This window comes from Argentina silus, assembly GCF_951799395.1.
Source record: "Argentina silus genome assembly, chromosome: 9".
NCBI lineage: Eukaryota > Metazoa > Chordata > Actinopteri > Argentiniformes > Argentinidae > Argentina > Argentina silus.
Window position 1 is genome coordinate 7,673,174 of NC_139663.1, and position 10,080 is coordinate 7,683,253.

General features: G+C 38.2%; 1 protein-coding gene across 1 annotated transcript in view; it reads left to right on the top strand.

Annotated features, from left to right (window-relative positions):
• hs3st4 (heparan sulfate (glucosamine) 3-O-sulfotransferase 4) overlaps nt 1-9,576 on the top strand; it is a gene marked incomplete at its 3' end in the record, with an annotated part of 65,015 nt that extends 55,439 nt beyond the window's left edge. The window contains exon 2 of the mRNA XM_083676473.1: nt 8,922-9,576. Within this exon, the coding sequence (XP_083532599.1) occupies nt 8,922-9,576 (655 nt within the window). The remainder of the gene's footprint in view (nt 1-8,921) is intronic.
• Nucleotides 9,577-10,080: the final 504 nt, after the last annotated feature.

A 10,080-nucleotide genomic window follows, 5' to 3' on the forward strand; every position in this document is an offset into this window, starting at 1 on the left:
ATTCTAACTGTATTACATCTGTGCTTATGTTCATGCAAGTGTTTTGTCAGGGTGGTTGGACCAGCACCCATTGGTGTGAAGTGTATGCAAGTCTATAGGTCCGACCCTTCACCGTGGAACTGCCAATCAAGGTTCTTCACCTTTGAGGAATTTTGTGGTACACTCTTAGAATTTTTTTTTTTATTATTTATTTTGAAGATAAAAGAACCCTTTTGGGAACCTAAAAGGGTTTAACATATACAGTATATTATTAATTAATAATAGGAAAGCAAAGAAGACAAGTTAACATGAAATACATGTGGAAGTAGCAGAGGGTTCTTGGTAGAACCACTTACTGAGCAGTTGATTCAATGCATTGTCTGATTCAAAGTCACAAAACTTACTCAATGAAGTTGAATAGAATTTAGATGAAGTTAACCCAACTTACTATCATAAGTGGACTTAAATCTAAAATATAAGGCAGCCAAGTAACTTTTTTTTTCAAGTTGAAACAATTTGGATGATTTACAGGGTACCTACTAGGTTAGGACCACAATGATTTAGACATTGTCTGTATGTAAATTAAGGCACAGTTTGTCGAGTCTCAATTAAACTATCACATAAACACTGTACACATGTTACTAAGTATAATAAAGGAGTGGACTTTATTGACTACATTTCAGCATCTAACACTGTACCCTTTACACAGAGGCACTGTACCCTTTACACAGAGGCAATGTACCCTTTACACAGAGGCACTGTACCCTTTACACAGAGGCAATGTACCCTTTACACAGAGGCAATGTACCCTTTACACAGAGGCAATGAATACTAAGACAATATGTCAATGCCCGTATTACATCATGTAGTAGACTACTGTACCAGACATCTCAGATATGAATCCCTTTTGATAAAGGATATACCATTGTACGTTACAACATCTATGCCTCTCCAGCCTATTGATAATGTTCTGTTGTTTTGATATATAGTATGTGGCTTTGTCATTCAAAACTCTCTATGGAACTGTTGAATGAAGAGGATTTATCGCTGAGTGAATTATCTCCTTTTCACATGTTTTCTGCACAGTCATGTACTGTACTCTACCTCATAGTATGATTGCAAACCTCTGTGTAATCTCGCTCTGTTCTTTCAAAAAGCTGACGTGCAGTGTGAGTAATCCTATGCACAGTGATTTCATGAGCTGAGATCATCAATAACAGGAAGAGGCCAAAGGCCAACAGGAGGTTATGCTTCATGATCACAGTGTTATTGAAAAATGTGAGTGAGATTAGTGGAAAATCAGGGTAAACTTGAAAAAAAGAAATTGCATTTGATCTTCTAATTAATTGACTAACTACTTTGACTCAACATTGCCTGGTTTGATATCTAAGAGAGGACCAAAAATCACAACAAAATATACAATTCTGAAGGTTCCTGCTGGCCGGTTATTTTCTTACAGATGGAGAAATAAATTGAATCTTAAACTCATTTGAAAACTGGCAAGTCAAAGAGAAATTTAATTGAGGTTCAGCGGTGAGTTTACACTCAAAGCAATACTCCAACTCTTTATCTCTATAAAATACTGTAAGCACTCATCAACAATGAGTGGTGTACATTAACAAGTATAAGTACTTTCTTACTTTAAGTAGTTTTGGGGGGTATCTGTACTTTACATTGTACTTTACTTTGTATTTATAAATCTGGTGACTTTTACTTTTACTCCATTACACTTTCAAAAGAAAATGTGTACTTTTACTCTGATACATTTTTCACTGACACCCTTGTTACTCCTTACATCTGTATGAAACCTGTCCAATAATGACAAAGAGAAACATTTATATTGTCTTGTGACTGCATGGTTCTTTAGGTTATTTTAGGTTATTTCTTTTGACTATACCTTCAACACCGGTTTTGCTGTTCTTATCATAACACATGCATATTGTGTGCGGTCAGTAGTTTAATTCATAAGTTTAACATGAATAAAAGACGCACTATGATGATTAAAATTTTTGCTCTCATCTGTAAAATGAGCAGCTTTTCATACAACTGATAATACCCGCACAAAATAGCCGAGAATAGGCGCAAGACGAAATAGCTGAGTGTTTTAACAACTCCCCGACAGAATAAAGTTGTAGCGGCATTGACACAGGATAGGAAAATAGGCTACTATCCAGGACAGGAGAAGGTATTTTTTCTTCCCATGCCATCCTCTACTATGAATAGACTTCATTGCTATGGTGTGACAGAGACATGTGGTCCTCTGTGGCTCAGTTGGTAGAGCATTAGTTGTGGGTTTGTTTCCCGCTGGGACCATATATACTGAAATGTATGCACTCACTGCAATGTAAGTCGGTTTGGATAAAAGCGTCGGACTGGTAGACGTGCATAGGCCTATAAAATGTATGACTATCTTAGATATCTTAGAAGTTATTTTATATAGTTTTAGGGGTTTCCCCTGTATTTGTGGAGGTAATGTTTTAAGGTGAGCTCATAAAATGTTCATACAGTGCCTTCGGAAAGTATTCAGAAACCTTCACTTTTTCCACATTTTGTTGTGTTATAGACTCAATTTAAAATGGATTAAATAAAAATAATTTTCCATTAATCCACACACAATACCCCAAAATGACAAAGCAAAAACAGGTTTTTAGAAATGTCAGTAAATTTATTCAAATTAAAATACAGAAATACCTCATGTACATAAGTATTCAGACCCTTTGCTATGACACTTAAAATTAGTTAAAATGCAAAAATGTCATCAACAGATCACTCAATAAGATGAATTAATATCCTTAATGCAAGGATAATAGTTCATGTAATTTTGGAATTAATATCTTTGTTTTTATAGGGTCTCTGATTTGCATAGGAATCAATTACACACTGTGTGGATCAGGTGTCATAGCAAAGGGTGTGATTACTTATGTACATGAGGTATTTCTTTATTTCAATTTTAATAAATGTACTGAAATTTCTAAAAATGTGTTTTCGCTTTGTCATTCTGGGGTATTGTGTGTGGATTGATGGCATTTTTTTTTTATTTAATCCATTTTAAATTGAGTCTGTAACATAACAAAATGTGGAAAAAGTGAAGGGGTCTGAATACTTTCTGAATGCACTGTATGCTCATAAAATATATTCACAACTTGTATCAATAAGAAACAAAATACTATAAAAAATGATACTATGATATGAATAATATGATATTTAGGCGATATTGCCCATCCCTAATTTAATTTGAGCTATTTGACTTCAATCATGTAACCTTTCAATAAACTAAAAAAATAAAATAAAGCTATATATATATATAATAAAACCAGATACTTTTAGACTTTTATTCATTTAGTAGCATTTGTATTGATGGATTTTTAGCAAGGTATCTATACTAGATCGATCGTACCCCACTTTGACAATAGTGGATTTAGAGGGACTGTAGTGGTGATGATGATAACAAAGCTTATCATCCTACAAACATACAGTAATTACCTGAAACCTAGGGGAGATACTCTCTGGACTGCTAATGTTATCTGTAAATAATGAATAGACACTAAAGATTGTCAAAAGTGTTTGATATTGAAGCTGAGAATATGTGAGTGAGAGGAGATCTATAATATTAGACCAACATGCTGACAGTCAGAGAGTTAGTGGAGTCTTGGCCAGCTCCAACTTATAGTTTGCACAAAGTTTTTGCAAGTGCCATGGACAGAAAGGCTCCTATTCAGCTGACTCAAGCAAATACCAAGATGCTGCATTCTTGCTGTGGTCTAATTGTGCCCATAGAGCACTATAGAGCATGGCTGAGAGAATGGAAAAAAAAAAAAAAACCTTCAACCTGGTGGTTCAGTTAATTTAAGCTATTTGAATTCATCCTGCATCATAACCTGCATAGATAAAGTACTATATCTAAAAGTACTTTCTGTTTCTAATCCAGCCTATTTAGGACAATGGCTTGTAACATGGATAACCTACATTCGTGTCTTCCATGGCTGGTTTTATGTCACTTGTTTCCGGGGGTGGCATGAGCCATATGGGCTCTTTCCAAAGTGAAGTGGTTTTATGACTTTTATGCCCACATGTTTATCCATGCACTAATGGACGTCCTTCACTCTTGTCACTCATGCAGAGGCCTTAGTCTGAGCACAGAGGAGTGTCATCCATGGTCAACTGCAGCGAAATCTCCTAAGTGGCCGGATGAGTGCTCATAGCTGTTTTTCCCAGGCTAGGAAATCTATCAAGTTCAATCTGTCATATTAATCAGTTCTGCTTAACTGAACCAGATCTGCAAAATTTCCTGGATGTAAATTTTAGCCCTTGCCATCTGACGTACTCAGGTGTGACTACCAATTACTATACTGAATTTATTTTTTGCCAATAATTTCACTGCAGTGTCGGTAAGGTAAATAAATTACATTGAAAGATAACGAGGTTGAGTGATCGTTTTTACTTGTCTATTCACTGGTGCTCTGGAGCAGAATACAGCACATCACGTCTGCTTGTTGTTGTAATTGCAACACCAATCATAGAATATTGAGGGCTATTGTGAGCAAATTGTATGTGTGTAGCCTGAAGCGCTCTCATCAGCTCATCCAAAGGCACAAAAACAAACAGAAGCGAGGAACGTTTGGAAGTAACAACATAAATATTCAAATGAGTGGCAGGTTTCTATTGTTGTCCTGTGTATTCCAGTGCTGATGAACAGTCATGTTTGAAAATGTTTGCTTGGGGATGGGTATGCACAGTACTTCATTGCAAAGGACAGCTTGAATTTTTTATCTAAGCCAATATTGTCACAGATTTGAAAACACTGACATAGAAATTGAACTTGGAAGTTGCAGATAGCATCTTTTGAATCATTGAGATGAGATGAGATTGATCCTATTTCCTCCCATGCCTTTAATCTCTTGAAAAATAAGCTAATTTACCAGTCAGTGTACAATATAATGGCCTAATCATCCAGTTTAATATGATATTCAAAGGATCCATAAAGGATTTTTTTCTTGCCTTTGTTTTATTCCATGATGTTCTATGTCCAAAGGGCATGTGAACATTGCTTCAGATCTCTGTGCTGCAGTCTGGTGTTGTGGGTAGAGAGGAGCCTTGCTCCCGCACTGTTGGAAGTAGAATGGTCTTCAGGGGATCTCAGGAAGAGAGCAGGGAAAATGGTTTTGATCAGGACCAGCTGTCAGTTCTTTCCTTAACTGTTCTATTGAAGCACACAGTTCTGCAGGAGTATAATGGGCTTATTTACAACAGGGAGGCTGTGTAATGTTTTAATTAAACTCACTCTCTGTTTTCCACCAGCCATTTAACGACAACGTTGTGCTTGAATTCCAGAGCTCTGCGATGGAAATGTGCCAGAAAATGACTGCTATAGGTCGTTTGCTCCATGCCCCCACTCCTCTCTCAGATATGTCTTCACCCACTTAAACATAAAAAGACCTCCTGTTACCTTAAGCATGGCAAAAAAAATCTGTTTTCTCCCTGGATAGTGCCTATTGTATGTGGACTGCTCAGGAACACCCCAATGGCTTTGACATGACATGGCGGCAGAGCTATTGAGTGCATTTCTGCTACAGTGCCATGTTCAAGCCAAGCGATAGATTTGGGGGAGCCTTTATTACTCTGCCAGAGTTTATTAGAAACGACCAAGCTTCTCGACAGCGATGCTCTCTATGCTCCAAGAAACAGCTTGGCCCTATTAGTATCTGGGATGCAAATAACCATGATCCTGCAACTCGTCATGCCTCAAAATATTCCCCTTTAACTGGTTTGACAGGACATAATGAAACATATTCATTGAGGAAAATGCCTGGACATGTTTCAGAGCACGCTGCTAGTATCATTTGTTTCCAGTGGGCATTTAAGAGATGTCATATCAAATGGCACTGTTGGCAGTCTACACAAGCATAGATGCATTCCCATAATCTGTTGTTAAGCAACTCCAGAATTCTGCGTTCAATTTGTCTTCATATCTAATGACTTGCAGCTGCTATGGTTGGTAGAGTGAACATGCCCAGCTCTGCTCTAATAGAGCTGGCAGTGTAGCCCAACCAAGGGCAAGGGGCATGTCAGCTGTCCACAGCCCTTTTCTGCAGTAGCTATCATCTGTTTGGTCAGAGAATTCAAAGGACATTTCATTTCAGTCTGAAACACCTGGTTGAAATGATCAGTTCTGTCATCTTACTCTTTTTTTCTCCCTATATCGGAAATCATAGAGAGAAGCAATTAGATTGCTTTTAACTTCAAAGCACTCAAAGAAAAGTATTGGAGCATGGAGACTCAAAGGACTGAGAGCCAGTTAGTTCCCAAGTGCTGTTCATTATAACTATTTTTTTTCAATGGACTTCAGCACAACATTTGTGTATGGTATAAATACGACCATCTCTTCCTTTTCATACACTGTATATTGTCTGAGAACTAACTTTCTCCAATACAGTATAGTTGTGTTGTTTTCCTTCTTGTTAAAGTTAATTTAATCATAATTTTACAATGCATCGCAAAAGCAACTGAGTGATTCATTATGTTTCAGGTAACTTTCTGTCTTCACACTTGTGAAAGTGTGTATAAATAAAGGGCTTTAGTTATGCTAAAGTACAGGAGGTCAATTAAATAAAGGGCTTTAGTTATGCTAAAGTACAGGAGGTAAATGTTCTGAGATCTGTTCTGTGGTCTGAGTCGGTAAACAGCAGATGGTGAGCAGGGCCTCTTTAGCACTATGCATTTTATTTACCTACCCACCTGAATGACCCATGTTGAGCTTAGCAGCTGATGCAGAGAGGAACGAGAGTTAACCGCTTGCTCTTGTTTACTTCGGTTCCACTAGAGTGCAAGGCCAGAGGAGTCATCTTTGCCTTGCACAGGAAAATTAGCTTGTTTATCAGCATTGTGATTTTTGTTCCGCCTCCCCGTCCCTCTGACATTTGAGATGTACACGATCCATGACTGATTCATTCCCAATCAAAATGAGTTCGACCTCAATCAGAGATGAAGGTATCGGGCTTGTGCAATCTCCATGTTTTTGTAATTAAACATATAATGAGTCGCATTTAAGCCTGATGAGGACAATAGCTTGTTATGTGCCTGCCTTATATAAAAAGGTTACCTTGAACACCATTTATCTGTTCTGTCAATGAGATATTTGTTCCAAAGAGGCATGACACATTACCACCGAGACATAGCTCATGCTAGTTTTACATTGGATGTTCATTACATAGGTTGTTTCAAGGTGATTCACTGTGGTCTGTTTTATTGAGTTTCCTCTCTCTGTGCTTTCATTCTCATACACAGTGACGGCACACCCTATAGTATATATAAAGTCTAACATGCTTTATAGTTGACTTTAAAGGGCCAACTGCTGAAGACCTTGAAAGGAGAAAAAAAATCTTTAGCCATTCATTACCACACTGAGGAAGTGTGCAACATTGATGGAATATAATGAAAATGAATACTCCTTCCAGTCACTATGGTATCTGTAGATATGGTTTATATCCCATTACAGACTCAGAAGTAGCCACAGCTCTATAGTGTCTTGGGCCAAACATAATCCAGGGGGAAATTACCCATCAGGAGTGCAATACTGTTACAGAAATGAAATTACCAAGCCACTTGTGAGGCTGGAGGGCCAGTGTCTATGTGTGCATGTGTGTGAGAGAGGTCGATATGTACATAACAGTTGATGTGTTTCACACAGTAAATTGCATTCTGCGAGAGAGCAGTTTATTTAGAATGTGTCCAAGATGCAAATGATTGATGTGGTTATATCGTTGCCATTGAAGGTTTGTGCTGCTGGCCAGCTAGATGGAGAAAAAATTAAGGAAATTGCTTTTTATCACAGATGTATTGAGAACACTGTACACACTGTATCTTGGAGAGCCTTAAACAAGTATATGCTTTATTCCATAAAAGCAAAATAATATACACAAAAAAACAACATCATTTTATGATATTCCTAAACCTGATTAAATAATATTACACACATCTCAATGCAAATTAGTTTGTATTAGATTCTGCTATAAATACTGAGCTATTTGTTCTAAGTAAATAAAAGCTGTACTGTATCATTCATAGGTTTTAATGTGACCAATTTAGTACAACATTACTTCTAAAGAAATAAAACAAGGATTGCAATGAAAAACAATATAAGCATTTAATATTGATTTGCTTGAGGCAAACACAATGCTTTATTATCCATAGAAAAAAATAACATATACTGTAGGAACAAATTTCTCTTTTGTATGTATGAATTATATTTTCCTCTGCATTGATTTATCCCCCAACTCTGTCCCAGAGACAAAGTTGAACATAATATTTGCAGTACTGGCAAATGCTTTCCCGTTATCCCTGAGATAAATCTTTCAAGGCAGGGGCATTTCTGTTCTACTACAAATGATCGCAAAGAAGCTCATAATTAATCACTGTTCCCTTCAATGAACAGCCTCTAACCTTAAACATGGGATAGCGGAAAAGAAAGGGACAAGTGCCTGCATACAATGCAGAGGAACTGGATGTGAATGCAGAGGAATAAAACTCAGGCACACAGTGTGGAGCACACAGAATAAATGTATGACAAAACAATACCCCAGGCGCCGCAGTATTAATGATATGCAGTGAACTCATTATTAAAGTTCCAAAACAGCTCCTGGAGTAACACAGATGGAGTCAATTAAGCAATGAGCATACTTGTGAGCTTGCCGTTTCATCTTCTTTCTTTTATCTCCTGCATATTACTCCACGGATGTAATTAGCTGTATGTTTCTCCTCACAACATAATGTCCAGTGATAATAACAGTTATTTTCACTTGTAATTTCAAATAATTTACTGCTTAATAAATGTACCAATTTTGCTTGTACCCTGTCCTTGGGTATCTATTTTGTGTTACAATACAGAAGGTGTTGATTATTAACAGTGCTGAGCTAACTGCTGGTTCTGCTGCTTGTCTTTGCAGGGACCTGATGCCTTCAACGCTGGAGGGGCAGATCACTATGGAGAAGACACCCAGCTACTTTGTGACCAACCATGCCCCCAAACGCATTCACACGATGGCCAGAGACATCAAGCTCATCATAGTGGTCCGCAATCCAGTCACTAGAGCCATTTCAGATTATACACAGACTCTGTCCAAAAAACCTGAGATCTCAACCTTTGAGGTATTAGCCTTCAAGAACCGGACACTGGGCCTAATAGATGCGTCATGGAGTGCGCTGCGTATAGGGATCTACGCGCTCCACTTGGAGAGCTGGATGCAGTACTTTCCTCTCTCCCAGATGCACTTTGTCAGTGGAGAGCGGCTTATTGTTGATCCTGCGGGCGAGATGGCCAAGGTGCAGGACTTTCTGGGACTAAAGCGGATCGTCACGGATAAACACTTTTACTTCAACAAAACGAAGGGATTTCCCTGTCTGAAAAAACCAGAGGACAGCAGCACCCCGAGATGTCTTGGCAAGTCTAAGGGGAGAACTCACCCCAAAATTGACCCTGACGTTATCCGCCGACTGCACAAGTTCTACAAACCCTTTAACATGATGTTCTACCAAATGACTGGCCAGAACTTTGAATGGGAGCTGGAAGAAGGTAGTGACTCTCGTAGCTCACGGGAATAGCAGACCGCCACAAGGCACTGCAAAGCCACACCACCAGCCTTCTCAATAAAAGAACGACTGTCCCGCTTCATTCTCTGAGAGAGTGCTTGAGCTTGTCAATCAATCATGGCTGTCTTTGCAAAGTGTCTGTATCCATAGCAAGAGTTTTCTGACATGCTTCTCTCCTTCAATATTAATATTGTTGATGGTGGCAAACATTATTGTATATATTATACATAAAATATATTTATATTTGTGAAAAGGAGATGATTTTATTCCTTTTGTTTTTAAAACATAGAGCTGATATATAAATCATGTCGACTATGACGATGCATGCGATGAGTTAAGTGTCCTTACCTCCTGAGCCCTAAGGGTAAACTCTGCCTGTTTCTTCTCCCTTTACTTTTCATGACGTTTGTTGCCCTCGCACCCACTCACCAGCATACACTACAGACCAGTCATCCTCCTCTGAGGTGACTGAGGCCATGAAGTACTATGTATGATTTCTTTAACACTATCCCATCC